This window comes from Scyliorhinus canicula, chromosome 24 (genome assembly GCF_902713615.1).
Source record: "Scyliorhinus canicula chromosome 24, sScyCan1.1, whole genome shotgun sequence".
In the NCBI taxonomy this organism is placed as follows: Eukaryota; Metazoa; Chordata; class Chondrichthyes; order Carcharhiniformes; family Scyliorhinidae; genus Scyliorhinus; species Scyliorhinus canicula.
The window spans coordinates 9,417,072-9,436,243 of NC_052169.1; the positions used below are offsets into that span (position 1 = coordinate 9,417,072).

General features: G+C 47.5%; 1 protein-coding gene across 1 annotated transcript in view; it reads right to left on the reverse strand.

Annotated features, from left to right (window-relative positions):
- LOC119956709 (synaptotagmin-2-like) overlaps positions 1-17,912 on the reverse strand; it is a 76,837-nt gene extending 58,925 nt beyond the window's left edge. Inside the window, exon 1 of the mRNA XM_038784043.1 lies at positions 17,644-17,912. Within this exon, the coding sequence (XP_038639971.1) occupies position 17,644 (1 nt within the window). The 5' untranslated portion in view covers positions 17,645-17,912. The remainder of the gene's footprint in view (positions 1-17,643) is intronic.
- Positions 17,913-19,172: the final 1,260 nt, after the last annotated feature.

A 19,172-nucleotide genomic window follows, 5' to 3' on the forward strand; every position in this document is an offset into this window, starting at 1 on the left:
ACAGCTTCATCCGTGTACGTAGACAACTTGATGGCGGTGTTTTTTTTTCATCTCAGGGATTGCGACTTTCCCTGTTGGTATCGGTAGATTTGCCCTCCCACTACTGTGCGGACGTTCCTGCGTCTATCTCCATTTCGAGTGGATGACCATTTTGCTTTTTCTACTCGCTCTTCAAAAGTTTTAGAGTCAGGGGCTTCTAGAATAGTCGAGCTCCTTATTAGCTGGTAGGTTTGGGAACCACAGATTGTTAGCAGTATTACCCTCCTCTTCTCTTCCCTCCCCCAATTTTGTTTGCTTTGAAAAAGTATTGCAAGCGTTCGACGTATTGAACCCAGTCTTCCATATTATGGTCAAAGGACTCTAATTTTCTGAATAGAGGCATTGTAGTAACGTACTGAGTCTCAATGGACCTATCTTGACAGACTTGCGCACGAGCTCTGCTTTGTCTTCCTTTGTGGCGACTTGAAGGCACTCCAGTTGATCCTCGTCGCCAATGCAATATGTCGAGGATGGGCGACTACCATGTCTAGTAACTAAATAAATGATTTATTGTAAGGAATAAACTATGTAAAGCGTATAAGAAAGGTACTTCCCACTACTTGCATTCCAGTCCCAGATTGGCTGGGAAAACCCGTACTCAACTTCAGGATTCGCTCTGTGGCCTGATTGGTGAGACCGACACCCCCCCCCCCCCCCCCCCCCCCCCCCCCCCACCACACACCCCGGCCGAAAACGTGCTTCCTTAAAGGGTCTCGCCACTACAGTTCAAAATGTAAAAATTCCATCAGTGATTGGTTAATAGTTCTCTTTGCAATAAACCAAATAGCTAACATTTTGGCTGGTCCGTACCGGTAAATCGAGCTGTTGATCAATCCATTGTAAGTATTAAAAAGCCCGACAAGCTCGGGGCGGCACAATGGCCGAGTGGTTAGCACCGCTGCCTCATGGCGCTGAAGGCCCGGGTACGATCCCGGCCCTGGGTCACTGTCCGTGTGAAGGTTGCACATTCTCCCCGTGTCTGCGTGGGTCTCATCCCCACAACCCAAAAAGATGTGCAGGGTAGGTGGATTGGCCAGAATAAATTGCCCCCTGATTAGAAAAAAAAGTTTTTTTTAAAAATGATTTGAAATTTGGCATTCTTGCATTTGCCCTGAGTGTGCAAGATGTGAAACCTGGGCCATATTTATCTCTTTTCGGCACCATGCGAGTTCTGTATTACCAAATGAAGGAAATCAATATTAGTAAGGAAATTATGTTGGGGGAAATTGATGAGATTGAAGGTCGATAAATCCCCAGGGCCTGATATCACAGAGTTCTTAAAGAAGTGGCCCCAGAAATAGTGGATGCATTGGTGGTCATGTTCCAAGATTCCATAGGCTCTGGAACAGTTCCTACAGATTGGAGGATAGCTAATGTAACCCTTCTATTTAACAAAGGGAGGTAGAGAGAAAACAGACCAGTCAGTATTGGGAAAAATGCTAGAATCCATCAGAAAAGATTCAATAGCAGAGTCCTTGGAAAACAGTGACAGGACCGAACAGCGTCAGCATGGATTAGAGTGTAAAATTAAATAAATGGGATTTGGGGTAGTGTCTTGAGATGGATAGAAAACTGGTCGGCAGACAAAAAACAAAGAGTTGTAATAAACGGGTCTAGTGGATACAGGAAAGATCCGTGCTAGGCCACCAGCTATTCACAATGCCTATTAATGATTTAGATTAACTAAATGTAATATCTCCAAATTTGAGATGGCACAAAGTTGGGTGGGAGGGTGAGCTGTGAGGAGGATGCAGAGATGCTTCAGTGGGATTTGGACAAGTTGATTGAGTGGAAGGGCAGCACGGTGGCGCAGTGGTTAGCACTGCAGCCTCACGGCGCTGAGGTCCCAGGTTCGATCCCGGCTCTGGGTCACTGTCCGTGTGGAGTTTGCACATTCTCCCCGTGTTTGCATGGGTTTCGCCCCCATAACCCAAAAGATGTGCAGGCTAGGTGGATTGGCCACGATAAATTGCCCCTTAATTGGAAAAAATTAATTGGGTACTCTAAAATTTAAAAAGAAAAGTTGATTGAGTGGGCAAATGCCTGGCAGCTGCAGTATAATGTGGATAAATGTGAGGATATCCACTTAGGTAGCAAAAACATGAAGGCAGATTATTATCTGCATGGCTATAGATTGAGAGATGGGGCATACACAACGAGACCTGGTAACCTTGTACACCAGTCCCTGAAAATAAGCGCGCAAGTGCAGCAGGCAGTAAAGAAGGCAAATGGTATGGTGGCCTTCAGAGCGAGATGATTCGGGTACAGGAGCAGCGATGTGTTGCTGCAATTATACAGGTTAGACCACACCTGGAATATCGTGTGCAGTTTTGGTCTCCTTATCTGAGGAAGGATGTTCTTGCTATGGAGGGAGTACAGCGAAGGTTTACCAGGCTGGTTCCTGGGACTGACGTATGAGGAGAGATTGAGTAGGTTAGGATTGTATTCGTTGTACTTTAGAAGAATGAGGATGGATCATAAAGAAATCTATAAAATTCTACCAGGACTGGACAGGAAGATGTTCCTGACAGTGGGGGAGTCCAGAACCAGAGGTGATTGTCTAAGGATATGGGGTAAACCATTTAGGTCTAAGATGTGTGAAATTTGCACTTTCTCCCCATGTCTCCGTGGGTTTCCTTTGGGTGCTCCAGTTTCCTCCCACACTTCAAAGGCGTGCAGGTTAGGTGGATTGGCCATTGACCAATTGACCCTTAGTGTCCAAAAGGTTGGGTGGAGTTGCTGGGTTGCAGGGCTGGGGTTGAGGCCTGGGCTTAAATGGGGAGCTCTTTCCAAGGGCTGGTGCACACTCGATGGGTCGAATGGTCTCCTTCTGCACTGTAAATTCTATGTACGAGGGGAAATTTCTTCACTACCACGGAAAGCAGTTGAGGTCAAAACATTGTATGTATTCAAGAAGGATTTAGCTCTTGGGGCTAAAGGGATCAAAGGATATGGGGGGGGAAACGGGGAACAGATTACTGAGTTCGATGATGAGCCATGATCATAATGAATGGCGGAACAGGCTCGGAGGGCCGAATGGCCCCCTCCTGCTCCTATGTTTCTATGTTGTAATGCAGAAAACAAACTCCCATGAACAGTAGTGTGACAGTCGCCAGGTTACCTATTTTTGTGATCTTTTGACTTGGGGTTGGGGGGGGGGGGGGGTTAATATTGTCCAGAGCAGCAGAGAGAGTTCCCAAGCTCTTCTCTGCCATGAGAGCTGGCAGGCCGGGCACCGAAGGAGTGTGCCTTGGGCCGGGTAGCACTCCCCTCAGCGCTGCACGGGAGTGTCAGCCTCGAGTCCTATGCTCCAATCTCTGGAGTGGATCTTGAGCTCAGAAGCGAGGGACAGAGGACGAGGGTGCTGCCCACCAAGTTGTGGCTAAAGCCTAAAGCTGTTTAGCACAGGGCTAAATCACTGGATTTGAAAGCAGACCAAGGCAGGCCAGCAGCACGGTTCAATTCCCGTATCAGCCTCCCCGAACAGGCGCCGGAATGTGGCGACTAGGGGCTTTTCACAGTAACTTCATTTGAAGCCTACTCGTGACAATAAGTGATTTTGATTTCATATCATAGATTATCATAGAATTTACAGTGCAGAAGGAGGCCATTCGGCCCATCGAGTCTGCTCCGGCTCTTGGAAAGGGCACCCTACCCAAGGTCAACACCTCTACCCTATCCCCATAGCCCAGTAACCCCACCCAACACTAAGGGCAATTTTGGACACTAAGGGCAATTTATCATGGCCAATCCACCTAACCTGTACATCTTTGGACTGTGGGAGGAAACCGGAGCACCCGGAGGAAACCCACGCACACACGGGGAGGATGTGCAGACTCCGCACAGACAGTGACCCAAGCCGGGAATCGAACCTGGGACCCTGGAGCTGTGAAGTAATTGTGCTATCCACAATGCTACCGTGCTGCCATATAGTCATATAGGGTTAGTTTGCAAATTAATATTTCGCCCAAAGATGACCCTGCACACAGAAACTGGCTCCACCTCCAGGTCACAATAATGAGCTGGGTGAGCTACTGATCCTTGCGGCCACTGTGCAGCCCTTAGTAGAAGCTTAGAGGAATTGAGTGCGGTTGTTGCACCCAAGGGCACCTTTTAAAAGTTTCACGTAGTTTAAAGTTGAATGTTTTTTTCATAATAACTTTTCAGTTTGTAGATCGCAAAGCAAGTCGATTATTATTGCTCTGTCTCTACTGCCAATAGAATTGCCAGAAATGAAACTGATTATTTTATTTGTTTCATTCATGGTTCTTGGATGCTGTTGGCTGCCCCAACATTTACCTCCCTTCTCTCATTGCCCTTGACAGGGTGATGGTGATCTGCATTCTTGAACCAGGAGGTGTGGGTACACCCACAGTGCTGTTAGGGAGGAGCCTTGGGGAGTTGCTGCACTGCATCTTGTAGATGGTGCACACTGATGCCACTGTGTGCCAGGACACTGCGACAACGAATAAACGGGCATCGTGCGACTATCAACAGGCAGGACTGTTCCCTTCCAGTTGGGGAACACTTCAGCAGTCAAGGACATTCAGCCTCTGATCTCCGGGTCAGCATTCTACAAGGAGGCCTTCAGGAGACGCGACAACGCAAAATTGCTGAGCAAAAACTTATAGCTAAGTTCCGCACGCATGAATGCGGACTCAACCGGGATCTGGGATTCATGTCGCATTACATTCGGCCCCCACCAACAAGCCTGGACTTGCAGAGGCCTACCGACTGAACTGGCTTGGGACAATTCACACCTCTTTAACCTGGAGTTACCTCTCTCTCTGCATCTTTGATGATTTGATTGCCTGCAGGTGCTCGCATTCCGGGGCATCTCTGACTGTGTCTATATAAACATTTCTGGAACAAGCCTTTCCATTCACCTGAAGAAGGAGCCGTGCTCCGAAAGCTCGTGTTTGAAACAAACCTGTTGGACTTTAACCTGGTGTTGTAAGACTTCTTACTGTGCTCACCCCAGTCCAACGCCGGCATCTCCACATCATGGTTAGGGAGGAAGTTCCAGGATTTTGACTGGATCACAGTGAAGGAACTTGCATGGCAGGTGAGTGGCTTGGAGGGGAACTTGCAGATGGTGGTATTCCCAGGGTCTCTGCTGCCCTTGACCTTCTGGGCAGTATGTGTTTGGGAAGTGCTACTGAAAGAGCTGGAGGAGCCTTGGGGAGTTGCTGCGCTGCATCTTGTAGATGGTGCACACTGATGCCACTGTGTGCCAGTGGAGGGAATGAATGGCGAAAGGGATGTCAGTCAAGTGGGCTGCATTGTCTTGGATGATACGCTGTTTCTTTTTTTAAAAATTTAGAGTACTCAATTCATTTTTTCCACTTAAGGGGCAATTTAGCGTGGCCAATCCACCTACCCTGCACATCTTTGGGTTGTGGGGGCGAAACCCACACAGACACGGGGAGAATGTGCAAACTCCACACGGACATCGACCCGGAGCCGGGATCGAACCTGGGACCTCGGTACCGTGAGACAGCCACTGTACCACCGTGCTGCCTTGATACCCTGTTTCTTTTTTTTTTATAAATTTAGATTACCCAATTATTTTTTCCAATTAAGGGGCAATTTAGCGTGGCCAATCCACCTACTCTGCACATTTTTTTTTGGGTTGTGGGGGCGAAACCCACGCAGACACGGGGAGAATGTGCAAACTCCACACGGACAGTGACCCAGAGCCGGGATCGAACCTGGGACCTCGGCGCCGTGAGGCGGTTGTGCTAACCACTAGGCCACCGTGCTGCCTTGATACCCTGTTTCTTGATGGAGATTTACTTATCCCGGCCAAGTGGAGGTTATTCCATCAGCCCTCTGATTTGTGCCTTGTGGACAGGCTTTGAGGAGGCAAGAGGTGAGTTACTCGACATCGCGTGCCTAGCATCTGGCCTGCTCTTGTATAGCATTTATATGGCTGGTCTGGTTCAGTTTCTGGTCAATGGGAACCCCCAGGATATTGATGGTGGGGGTCTGCACAATGATAGTAGCATTGAATGTCAAGGTGAGATGTTTAGATTCACTCTTGTTGGAGGTGGTCATTGCCTGGAACTTGGTTGGCGTGAATGCTACTTGTCACTCAGTATTAATAATCTTTATTGTTACAAGTCGGCTTACATTAACATTACATTAATTTGGGCCTCACGGTGGTATGGTGGTTAGCATCAATGCTTCACAGCTCCAGGGTCCCAGGTTCGATTCCCGGCTGGGTCACTGTCTGTGTGGAGTCTGCACGTCCTCCCTGTGTGTGCGTGGGTTTCCTCCGGGTGCTCCGGTTTCCTCCCACAGTCCAAAGATGTGCGGGTTAGGTGGATTGGCCATGCTAAATTGCCCGTAGTGTAAGGTTAATGGGGGGATTGTTGGGTTACGGGTATGTGGGTTTAAGTAGGGTGATCATTGCTCGGCACAACATCGAGGGCCGAAGGGCCTGTTCTGTGCTGTACTGTTCTATGTTCTATGAACACTGCAATGAAGTTACTGTCAAAAGCCCCTAGTCACCATATTCCAGTGCCTGTTCGGGTACACAGGGGGAGAATTCAGAATATCCAAATCATCTAATAGCACGTCTTTCGGGACTTGTGGGAGGAAACCAGAGCACCCGGAGGAAACCCACGCAGACACGGGGAGAACGTGCAGACTCCACACAGGCAGTGACCCAAGCCGGGAATCGAACCTGGGACCTTGACGATGTGAAGCAACACTGCCAACCACTGTGCTGCCGTGCATAAGCCCAAGCCTTAATGTCACCAGATCGTGCTGCACATAGGCAAGGGCTGCCTCAGTATCTGAAGAGTTGCGGATTGTGCTGAACATTATGCAATCATCAGCGAACATCCTCACCTCTGACCTTATGATTTCCCAAAGAAATTAAAGAAAAACAGGGTGGCTTACATTGCAAAAGGCAAGGGAGGAGTTCATTGTTCAGCATACTGTACTACATGTTAAGGTCGCGATCGATTCGTTGCGTAGGAAAAGGCAGGGTGAGCCAAAAGGACATTGAGAGCATTGATAAATCAAAAGTGTTATTGTTAATGTAAAAGCTTTGATCCTCCACCCTCAAGCACAGAGCCCCCGGGGCACAATTGTTTAAAAAACAGGTCAAAAATATTGAATGAGGGGCAGCACGGTGGCACAGTGGTTAGCATTGATGCCTCACGGCGCTGAGGACCCGGGTTCGAATCCCGACCCTGGATCACTGTCCGTGAGGAGTTTGCACATTCTCCCCCTGTCTGTGTGGGTTTCACCCCCACAACCCAAAGATGCGCAGGGTAGGTGGATTGGCCACACTAATTTGCCCCTTAATTAGAAAAAATAATTGGGTACTCTAAATTTATAACAAAAAAAATATTGAATGAAAAAATGAATGAAATGAAAATCGCTTATTGTCACGAGTAGGCTTCAAATGAAGTTACTGTGAAAAGCCCCTAGTTGCCACATTCCGGCATCTGTTCGGGGAGGCTGGTACGGGAGGCTGGTATCGGATAGCAAATACATCTGCGCTGAATGCAAGCACCAATTCTCCCCGTGTCTGCGTGGGTCTCACCCCCACATTCCAAAAAGATGTGCACTATGAGTGGGTTGGCCATGCGAAATTGCCCCTTAATTATTTAAAAAAACACCAAAAGGGAGCAGGTCAGGCAGCACTGTGGAATTCTGCTGCTTACAGCAAAGTAAGAAATGATTTGTAATCCCATTTATACAATCAGGAGCGATTGTGCGCTGCCAATGACAGAAGTGATTAGCTTTGATATGCATTTTGGCGTTCATGGGTTTGAATGGTACTACTGCAATCACTGTGTATTTTAGCGCTAATGTATCCTTACTGCAGAATTAATGTCATTACTTTGAACCCTTTTCAGGGGGCTTTGAACATTTTCAGAGATTGGACTTAAAGAAATGATTACTTTACTGAGATTCAATGATTATTTGCCAGTGTAGCTGAACCACTAAAATGCCACCTTCCAGCTTTGTCTGGAGCAACCTTGATACTTTGCCAGCTAATGATTGTTGAGAGGATGTCTCTCAATGGTACAGTCAGGCTACCGTGTGGGTGACCCTGGAGTACGAGCATGCAATGCCCCACCAGTTCATTAGGCACGCGCCCTGACCAATTAACTCCATTCACTGCAGGGCAGTGGTTAGTGGTTAGCACAACTGCCTCACGGCGCTGAGGTCCCAGGTTCGATCCCGGCTCTGGGTCACTGTCCGTGTGGAGTTTGCACATTCTCCCCATGTCTGTGTGGGTTTCGCCCCCACAACCCAAAAATGTGCAGAGTAGGTGGATTGGCCACGCTAAATTGCCCCTTAATTGGAAAAAATAATTGGCTAATCTAAATTTTTAAAAAAACTCCATTCACTGCTTGCTTTGACCTGATCTGACAGTTATGGCTGAAGTCACTGTTTATGTTGCCAATAGTTATGCTCTTGTGGATGTAAAATATCCTGTGGCACTCGGCTGCCTCGACAGTGAGCATTGGAGACAAGCCAAATCTAATATGCATCCAATATTTCGTATTGTCCTGTGAGAGTATCTTTAAGAAATGTGTGTTTAAGAAATGTACCTTTAAGAAATGGGTGTTTATCAGTGATGGCAGAGTGTGGGTGGAGCTGGGCTGTCTGTCAGCTTTTTACTTTCGTTTTAGGCTGTTTGCTGCAGGGTGTGTTTTAGTTTCATGTTCAGTGTTGGAGCTGAAGCCAGACAGAGCAGGTGTGCTGTTGATCTCTCTGCCATGAAAAGACTATTTTGTGATCATTTGGTGAATTCAGAATTATAAATGTTTTCAGTAGTGAATGCAAACCTGATGTGCTTCTGTTAAAAGGTGTTTCTTCTGTCTTCTGCATGTTGTTTGGCAAGTTATTAAGGATTACGTAGAGTTGTATTCTTTGGGGGTTGTATTTGAATTGATGGTTGCTAAGATGTTCACTGTATGTTTTAAAAAGGCCAACTTGAGTTCGTAGAATAAACATTGTTTTGCTTTAAAAAATACTTTTCCATTTCTGCTGTACCACACCTGTAGAGTGGGCCGTGTGCTCCCCATACCACAATCTATTAAAAGTTGTGGGTCAGGTGAACTCCATGATACACTTTGGGGTTCTCTAAACCCTGGCCCGTAACAGTATGCACTCCTTCCTAACAGGCCTTGAGACAGGAGCGGGGACCAAGCCCAATTTTCCGTGCCTTAACCTGAGTCTAAATTTAGTAGCCCTACTCCAGCACTGTGGAACATCACTAGCTTTGCTTTCTAGGGAAATGGGTGACGTCGCAGTATTGTCCCTGGTCTTGTAATCCAGGTTAATGCTGTGGGGATCCGGGTTTGAATCCCACCATGACAGATGATTTGAGTTCAATAAAAATCTGGAATTAAAAGTCTAGCGATGACCGTGAAACTATTGTCGACTGTCATAAAAACCCGTCTCGTTCACTAAAGAGCTTTTAGGGAAGGAAATCTGCCGTCCTCACCCTGTGACTCCAGACCCACAGAAATGTGGTTGACTCTTAGATGGTGTCTTGTGAGCGTCCCTTTAAGAAAGGTTTGGGTCTTACCACATGAATGTGGCACGGCTTCAGTGATGTAATTTGTGGGTGGAGCTGGGCTGTGGCTGTCAGGTGGGAGGGGGTTTAGAGTTTGGGTTTCAGTTTGTTGCCTTGGACTGCAGAAGAGAAGCAGTATTTCCCTGTTTTCATTTTAAAGCTGTTCCAGGGAACTCAAAAGCACATTGGGTGCGGCAAACTGCCTTGGTAACTTTAAAGATGGAGTTGTTTTCCGGAAGGAGATTGAATCTGCTGGTTGGAGGCTGGATCAGAATCTCCGGGAAAGGACCAGCCCCATTCAAGTGAGATTACAGTGTGCTGGGCCACGCCCTTGAAAGGGGTTTATTGGATTTTGTATTGAATTGGAACAGTTACTAAGGGGGATTCATTAAGACTTATATACATAGATTATTGTAGCTGTTGTGTGTTGTTTCATGTTTGTAATTGATGACAAATTCTTGTTTTATATATGTTAACTACCTTCCTATAATAAACTTTGTTTTGATAAAAGCGCCTAGGAAGTCTGATGAATCACACCCTAAGTGAACGTTCTTGTGCCCATCCTCGCCAAATCCAACATAAACGTTATTGGCCAGGTGTGCTTCATAATGCACTTTGGAGTTTCTAAACTCTGGCCCATAACAATGGTCTTGCAAAACACTCTATTCCAGGGCAGTTAGGGATGGGCAATAAATGCTGGCCTAGCAAGTGATGCACATATCTTGATCGAACAAAAAAAAAATTATTTTGGACTATCACACATTGAAAATTACATTGAATCACGCAGCACAGAAAGTCATAGAATTCACAGTGCAGAAGGAGGCCATTCAGCCCATCGAGTCTGCACCGACCCTTGGAAAGAGCACCCTACTTAAGTCCCACACCTCCACCCTATCCCCTTTATCTCCGTAACCCAACCTAACGTTTTTGGACACTAAGGACAATTTAGCATGGCCAGTCCACCTAACCTCCACATCTTTGGACTGTGGGAGGAAACCGGAGCACCCGGAGGAAGCCCACGCAGACACGGGGAGAACGTGCAGACTCCGCACAGACAGTGACCCAAGTCGGGAATCGAACCTGGGACCCTTGGAGCTGTGAAGCAACTGTGCTAACCATTATGCTACCCTCATTTAGCTTTATCATGTTTTTACCTGCCCTTTAAAAAGCTCCAGGTTTTAAGATGGGAGTTCGAAACATGGTTTTTTTTGCAGTGTTTAGAAACTGTTTTCAAATTTGGTGCCTTTGTTTTTGCTGCCTGACGTCATGTGAGGCTTGTAATTAAATTAAAGTGTTTTCCTACACACTGCATTTTAGCCCTGCAGAACATGATGCCTTTCATAGAAATGAATGGAAGGAAATGTCAGATGATAATTAGCAATTAGATACAGAAAGCACACACCTTAACGAGATGAAAATATCGAGCATCAAGGGACTTGAGAATGACTTTCTAAAAATAGACTTCATTCAAAGGAACATGCCTTCCTGATTGGTCTCCCAGACGCTATTATGAACACAATAGGAGATCGTTATGGTTGTCAGAACCCACGTCCCAAGGAGATCTCTGCAAAGCTGTGCCATCTTTGCTTCAAGTAGAGCTATCGAAAGCTGTGAAGGGAAGCGGCAAAGAAAATTGATCCAGGCAAATGGTTCATTGCGCTGAAGGGTTGACGTACCAGAGTTGAGGGTGGGGGACTGCAGGGGATCGGGTGGGGGACTGCAGGGGATCGGGTGGGGGGGGGTTGCGGTAACATGAGGGTGCATCCGTGGAGGGCAGGTAAATGGACTGCGGAGGTTTGAGAAAGCGGCTCATCACCACCCTGCTCAAGGGCGAGCCGCCTAGCCAACAGTGCCTGCATCACATGATGGAATAAAACAAAGTCCAGAGTAGCAGAGCTGTAGGCAGCTGACGACGTGAATGGATCCTCACGACAACAAGGGCAACTTACCTTTGAAATGTAAAGTCTGAGAGATGTACAGCTAACTGGCTTCCAATCCAATATTGCCAAAGTTCAAAGGACACATCGATTGAACAGCAACTTTCAAACGGCAATTGGAATAAAAACTTGAAATGAAATGAAAATGAAATGAAAATCGTTTATTGTCACGAGTAGGCTTCAATGAAGTTAATGTGAAAAGCCCCTAGTCGCCACATTCCGGCGCCTGTCCGGGGAGGCTGGTACCGGAGTAACACATTTGTAAGGCAAAGGAAAAGAGCAGGGGATGGGGTTGATGGGCTAGCTTTACAAAGGGGCTAGCACAGACACAATGGACCCAGTGGCCTCTTTCTGCACCGCAACATTTTTAAATTCTATATACTCGGCCTTTTGGCTAAGGTCAAGAGTAGTATCAAACGCGAGATCAGGTGCAATGCCTGGCCTTGTCAGCTTAGATGTCTCGCTTGTGGGGACCATGAATTGGATTCAATTTGAATTGGTTTCTGGAGCAATGAGGGAGATGGATCCGGGGCCTCAGCCCATGCACTCTGCGCATTGGCTTCGTAACTCCGAGAAAGGAATAACATTTAGAAAGAGATGCAAGTAAACATTCTTTTTTTCAGAACTTGGGCCATTGGCTCAGTGAGCCTACTCTGTCATTCAGTTAGGTAATGGCTGACCCGATGTGCCCTTCACTCCACTTTCCTGCCTGTCCCCCAGAAACCTTGATCAGTCAAAAATCTGTCACACTCAAGCCTTAACATAGAACAGCTGGGAAGCAGGGTAGCATGGTGGTTAGCATAAATGCTTCACAGCTCCAGGGTCACAGGTTCGGTTCCCGGCTGGGTCACTGTCTGTGCGGAGTCTGCACGTCCTCCCCGTGTGTGCGTGGGTTTCCTCCGGGTGCTCCGGTTTCCTCCCACAGTCCAAAGATGTGCGGGTTAGGTGGCTTGGCCATGCTAAATTGCCCGTAGCGTCCTAAAAAGTAAGGTTAAGGGGGTGGGGTTGTTGGGTTACGGGTATAGGGTGGATATTTGGGTTTGAGTAGGGTGATCATTGCTCGGCACAACATCGAGGGCCGAAGGGCCTGTTCTGTGCTGTACTGTTCTATGAACTCTAGTACAGAACAGGCCCTTCGGCCCTCGATGTTGTGCTGAGTCTTGTCCGAAACCAAGATCAAATTAGTCCACTGCCTGTCATTCTGGTGTGCTCCATGTGCCTATCCAATAACCGCTTGAAGGTTCCTAAAGTGTCCGACTCCACTATCACAGCAGGCAGTCCATTCCACACCCTGACCACACTCTGAGTAAAGAACCTACCTCGGACATCCCTCCTATATCTCCCACCTTGAACCTTATAGTTATGCCCCCTTGTATATATTCAATGACCGACAGCCTTCACTGCTGTCTTGGGGGAGGGGATTCCATAGACTAATGACCCTCGGAGAGAAGAAATTCCTCCTCACCTCCACCTTAAATGGGAGACCCCCTCATTTTTATAACCGTGCCCCTTGGTTCTAGATTCCCCCGTGAGGGGGAAGCCTCCTCCCAGAATCCACCCTCTTATTCCATCTTATTCTTCACTACATGCTGCCACGTTTGACATGTGGGAGGCGGAAGCAATGAGATGCAGAGCTCACTGAAAGGCCATCATTCTCTGGCCACGATTGAGAGAGCTCAGCAATAGGAATTGTTGGCCTGTGCGTCTTCAGCCGACTGGGCCGTCTGTGCTGATTCACCTCTCCTCTCCTCCTTCAGACGCTGCTAGAACTGAACAGTAACCCACCCCATCGTTTTTCAAACTTTATCTTGTATTTAACAGCATGTATGAAGGCTGGGTAAACAAAAAATAGAGGCGATCCATTCAAGACTGGAGCAAATTTAACAGATATAGAACATAGAACATAGAACAGTACAGCACAGAACAGGCCCTTCGGCTCTCGATGTTGTGCCGAGCAATGATCACCCTACTCAAACCCACGTATCCACCCTATACCCGTAACCCAACAACTCCCCCCCTTAACCTTACTATTAGGACACTACGGGCAATTTAGCATGGCCAATCCACCTAACCCGCACATCTTTGGACTGTGGGAGGAAACCGGAGCACCCGGAGGAAACCCATGCACACACGGGGAGGACGTGCAGACTCCACACAGACAGTGACCCAGCAGGGAATCGAACCTGGGACCCTGGAGCTGTGAAGCATTTATGCTAACCACCATGCTACCGTGCTTCCCCACTAGATAACAGCTGGCAGGAGAAAGGAGGCCTTGTGGAGGGACAACAGTCCTTCCGTGCCTGCAGGAGGCTGAATGTGATGATTATGCATCAGGCTATTCTGTACAAAGTGTCATACACCACCTCCGACCACTGGGTGGCTGTGTAAACCCACCACGTGACCCTGTGGCTGGGGATTTGGAAGTAGGTCGTGTTGGAGGTTAGGCAAGTTTTGCAGGAGCTCCACAATAGCTAATTCGTGTTAGTAGTTTATTATTTTATTCATTCCAGTTATCTTGTATCACGCAGTCGTTTCAAAATAAATTATTTAAACTAGATGTTCTGTTGTTCATCATTCACTTTGGCCAGTCTACAGAACATGACAGCTGAAGAACAGATTATGAATCAACTGGCTGGTAACCCTGCCTGGGGGATGTAGGGGGGAGAGAGTGTGTGGCCACTCAAAGCTTTTGGGGGGGGGGGGGGGGGGGCGGAGGGAGGTCTCTGACACAATACGAATTTAGATAGCACTTTGAATCATCCCGCTCCTTTACCATCTTCCAGATCTATAGCTCTGTAATAACTTGCAGGAAAAGATATCAGCCATGATTGAATGGCGGAGCAGACTCGATGGATGGGCCGAGTGGCCTAATTCTGCTGCGATGTCTTATGGTCTTACGATCTTTTCAGAGAATGGCAGAGCTTTTGGAGAGCTAGCGCGATATCATGGACAGAGTGGCCTCAATTTCGGTCACACAGAAGAACACAATTAAGAACAGGAGTGGGCCACTCGGCCCCTCGAGCCCGCTCCGCCATTCAATAAGGTCATGGCTCATCTCGCTGCGGCCTCAACTCTACCCTCCTGTCTGTCTCCCTAAGCCCTCGACTCCCCTTGTCGATCAAAAAAATCCAACTTGGCCCTGAATATGTTCAGTGACCCACCCTCCACCTCTTTCTGGGGGAGGAAATTCCACAGCTCAACGATTCTCTGAGAGAGAAAAAGAAATTTCCCTCGTCACAGCCTTTAAACGGGAGAACCATTATTTTTAAACTGTATCCCCCACCCTGCCAAATCCCCTCAAAGTCCTAAGCAAGGACAGAGGGTGATGGAAGACCTCAACAGGCCTGGCAGCATCTGTAGGGAGAGAGGTGCAGCGTTAACATTTCGAGTCCGTATGACTAATCCTCAGAATCTTAAGTTTCAATAAGATCAATAAGCCCAATAATGCCTCCACTTCCAACGGAAGCTAAAGAAATTTGGCATGTCTACATCGACTCTCACAAACCTCTACAGATGTGCAATAGAGAGCATCCTATCCAGCTGCATCACAGCCTGGTAGGGAAACTGCTCGGCCCAAGATCGCAAGGAACTGCAGAGTGTGGTGAACTCAGCCCAACGCATCACACAAACTTGCCTCCCCCACATTGATTCTGTCTCCACCTCCCGCTGTCTCAGGAAGGCAGGCAGCATTATCAGAGACCCCCCCCTCCCCACCCAGGCTTTGCCTTCTTCCAGACCCTTCCATCAGGCAGAAGGTACAGAAGTCTGAAGACCCGCACATCCAGACATAGGAACAGCTTCTTCCCCACAGCTACCAGACTCCTCAATGACTCCCCCTTGGACTGATCTGTTCCCTGTAAGAACACTATTCATGACGCCCTATGCTGCTCCGGTTTCCTCCCACAGTCCAAAGATGTGCAGGTTAGGAGGATTGGCCATGATAAATTGCCCTTCGTGTCCAAAAGGTTATGTGGGGTTACGGGGATAGGGTGGAGGTGTGAGGTTAAGATGGGTGCTCTTTTCAATGGCCGGTGCAGACTTGATGGGCCGAATGGCCTCCTTCTGCACTGTAAATTCTATGACTTTAAGCAGCCTCTGTACAACTATAGCAACATCTCCCTATGTTTACATTCGGTTTCCCTTATAATAAATGGCAATACTCCACTTGCCTACCTCATCACTTGTTGTACCTGCATGTACTAACATTTTGTGATTCACGTACCGTGACACCCAGGTACATGAATTTTTCGGTTCCTACAGAATCATTTTTAGAGGCTCCTGAATCCCTTCCCATAAAATAAACTTCATGCATTAGAGATTGTGTACTCGTTGAAGAACAAATAGGGCAGACATCCCACCCCCCCCGCCACAACGGCAGAGTTCCCAGCCCACTTGGCTCAAAATCTGTTTCTTCAGCCTCCTGCGAGCATGGGAAGACTATGCCCCCCCCCCCCCCCCCCCCCCCCCAATGCCTTCTTTCTTTCTGCTAGCTGTTATCTGTTTAAAAATTTGCTCCAGCCATGAACGGGTACTATTTTTTTTTACTTGGAGGATTGGCTTGCTGTTCAGTTTCTGTTCTTCCAACAGGAAAGTACATACTTAAACGGTGCTTAATTCCTAGGACAGACAGACCCGAGGAATGTCAGTGAAAGAGTTAAGCACTGCACATCTTAGTGATATAGAAAGCAGCCACGTAACGATAAGTGCTTACTTAAAGGGCATGATCGAAAGCACATCACAAGCTTACTTTCCCAATTCTCGTAATACCACTGTCTTATTTCAAACCACGGAATAATCTTCATCAGTGTCACAAGTAGACTTAAATTCACACTGCAATGACGTTGCTGTGAAAAGCCCCTAGTCGCCACATGCAGGCGCCTGTTCGGCTACACAGAGGGAGAATTCAGAATGTCCAATTCACCCAACAAGCACGTCTTTCGGGACTTGTGGGAGGAAACCGGAGCAGCCGGGGGAAACCCACGCAGACACGGGGAGAACGTGCAGACTCTGCACAGACAGTGACCCGAGCTGGGAATTGAACCTGGGGCCCTGGAGCTGTGAGGCAACTAGAGTTAACTATGAAAGATTGGGCAGCACGGTGGCATAGTGGTTAGCATTGCTGCCTACGGCGCTGAGGACCTGGGTTCGAAACCCGGCCCTGGGTCACCAGATCGTGCTGCACATGGGCAAGGGCTGCCTCAGTATCTGAAGAGTTGCGGATTGTGCTGAACATTATGCAATCATCAGCGAACATCCTCACCTCTGACCTTATGATTTCCCAAAGAAATTAAAGAAAAACAGGGTGGCTTACATTGCAAAAGACAAGGGAGAAGTTCATTGTTCAGCATACTGTACTACATGTTAAGGTCGCGATCGATTCGTTGCATAGGAAAAGGCAGGGTGAGCCAAAAGGACATTGAGAGCATTGATAAATCAAAAGTGTTATTGTTAATGTAAAAGCTTTGATCCTCCACCCTCATGCACAGAGCCCCCGGGGCACAATTGTTTAAAAAACAGGTCAAAAATATTGAATGAGGGGCAGCACGGTGGCACAGTGGTTAGCATTGCTGCCTCACGGCGCTGAGGACCCGGGTTCGAATCCCGACCCTGGATCACTGTCCGTGTGGAGTTTGCACATTCTCCCCGTGTTTGCGTGGGTTTCACCCCCACAACCCAAAAATTTGCAAGCTAGGTGGATTGGCCACACTAAAATTGCCCCTTAATTGAAAAAAATAATTGGGTACTCTAAATTTTTTTTTTTTTAAACTATGAAAGATTCACTACAGGTATTGAAAAGCAACAGAAAGATTCATTGTTGGGGTAATCAGATACAAGGAACTCAGCACGCAAGGGGTTAATAATTATGTGTACATATATTCCAGGCCGCTACAACTGCGAGAAACAATGCCGCTCAATGTATTAACTGCAGCTGGGCTGCACACTTAATACGTATTAAAGCTGAAATAATTGATAGGGATTCTACTGCTTGTAAATCCATCACAAACTCTTAGTGCATCTCTGACAAATGTACATATCCATCAGTTTTAAAACAATGCATTCACATGCCAACTGTCCCAGCTAAGCCACACGTCGTTGGAAATTTAAGTTCACGTTACTTACTTGTTGTTCGTTCTGAAGGAGCTTCACACTTCCACAGTGAGCTAAACTTTAATCTTCCAGCTCACAACTGACAGGAAGTTGACGAAATGTTCGAAGCAAAAGACGCAGGCCAGCAATTGCTTGTGTGGGGTGGGTGGGGGTATGCCAGCCCACGAGCTTACCCACCTCTGCTTCTCTGAGTAAATGTGCCTTTGATATTTAAGACGCAAACCAGGCTAATGCCTCTGATCACCATGGCGTTGAGGTCTGCCTATGTCCAATTGATTTTTATTCAGTAGCTTTTCAGCAATGATTTGGACAAACCTGTGGGAGGTTTAGACAAACAGCAAAGTATGATTCATCCTCTCCTCGACCCATTCTCCACTTCGTTCAGAGAGAATGTTCCGACGGCAAAGCGAGAGGGGCCAGAAACCAGGGGAATAAACAGTTCTCCTATCGCATTCATTCATCCCACCAAGAATTGAAAGGTTTTTTTTTTATAAATTTAGAGTACCCAATTATTTTTTCCAATTAAGGGGCAATTTAGCGTGGCCAATCTACCCATCCAGCACATCTTTGGGTTGTGGGGGTCAAACCCACGCAGACACGGGGAGAATGTGCAAACTCCGCGCGGACAGTGACCCAGGGCCGGGATTCGAACCCAGGTCCTCAGCGCCGTAGGCAGCAATGCTAACCACTGCGCAACCGGGCTGCCCGAATTGAAAGGTTTAACCATTAAAAAACTCAGCCGATTTGGTCATGTATTATCTCTTGCCTTCCGCTAAAGGTCGAATGTAAAGGGTTGCAATAGTCACAAGTCCACAAGGCACTTATTTAATCAAGCATCGTTGGAATCATTTTTGTTTTCAAAGGCAGCCAGGCTTTGCAAGTATAAAAGAACATGATGGAAACGCACACGACAGGGATAAGAGCATCTGAAAAGAGAAAGGTTCGAATTACGGGTCAGGAGTTCAGATAAAGCAGGCTGCACTGAAAATAAGATTTCCCCTCTCATCCTTTCTGACGATGCACATTTCCAACGTCCTTATTTTTATTTTACTCTCCTAGGGGTGTATTTTCAGGTAGGGGGAGGGCTAAGTTGACATCGTTATCACACCTATCTAGGTAGCACAGTGGTTAGCATTGTTGCTTCACCGCACCAGGATACCAGGTTCGATTCCCAGCTGGGGTCACAGTCTGTGCGGGAGTCTGCACGTTCTCCCCGTGTCTGCGTGGGCTTCCTCCGGGTGCTCCGGCTTCCTCCCACAAGTCCCGAAATAATAATAACCTTTTATTGTCACAAATTATGAGGTTACTGTGAAAAGCCCCTAGTCGCCACATTCCGGCACCTGTTCGGGTAAGCTGGCACGGGAATCGAACCCGCGCTGCTGGCCTTGTTCTGCACCACAAACCAGCTGTCTAGCCCACTGAGCTAAACCAGCCCTGAAAGTCGTGCTTATTAGGTAATTTAAGCATTCTGAATTCTCCCTCCGTGTACCCGAACAGGCGCTGGAATGTGGCGACTAGGGGTTTTCACAGTCACTTCATTG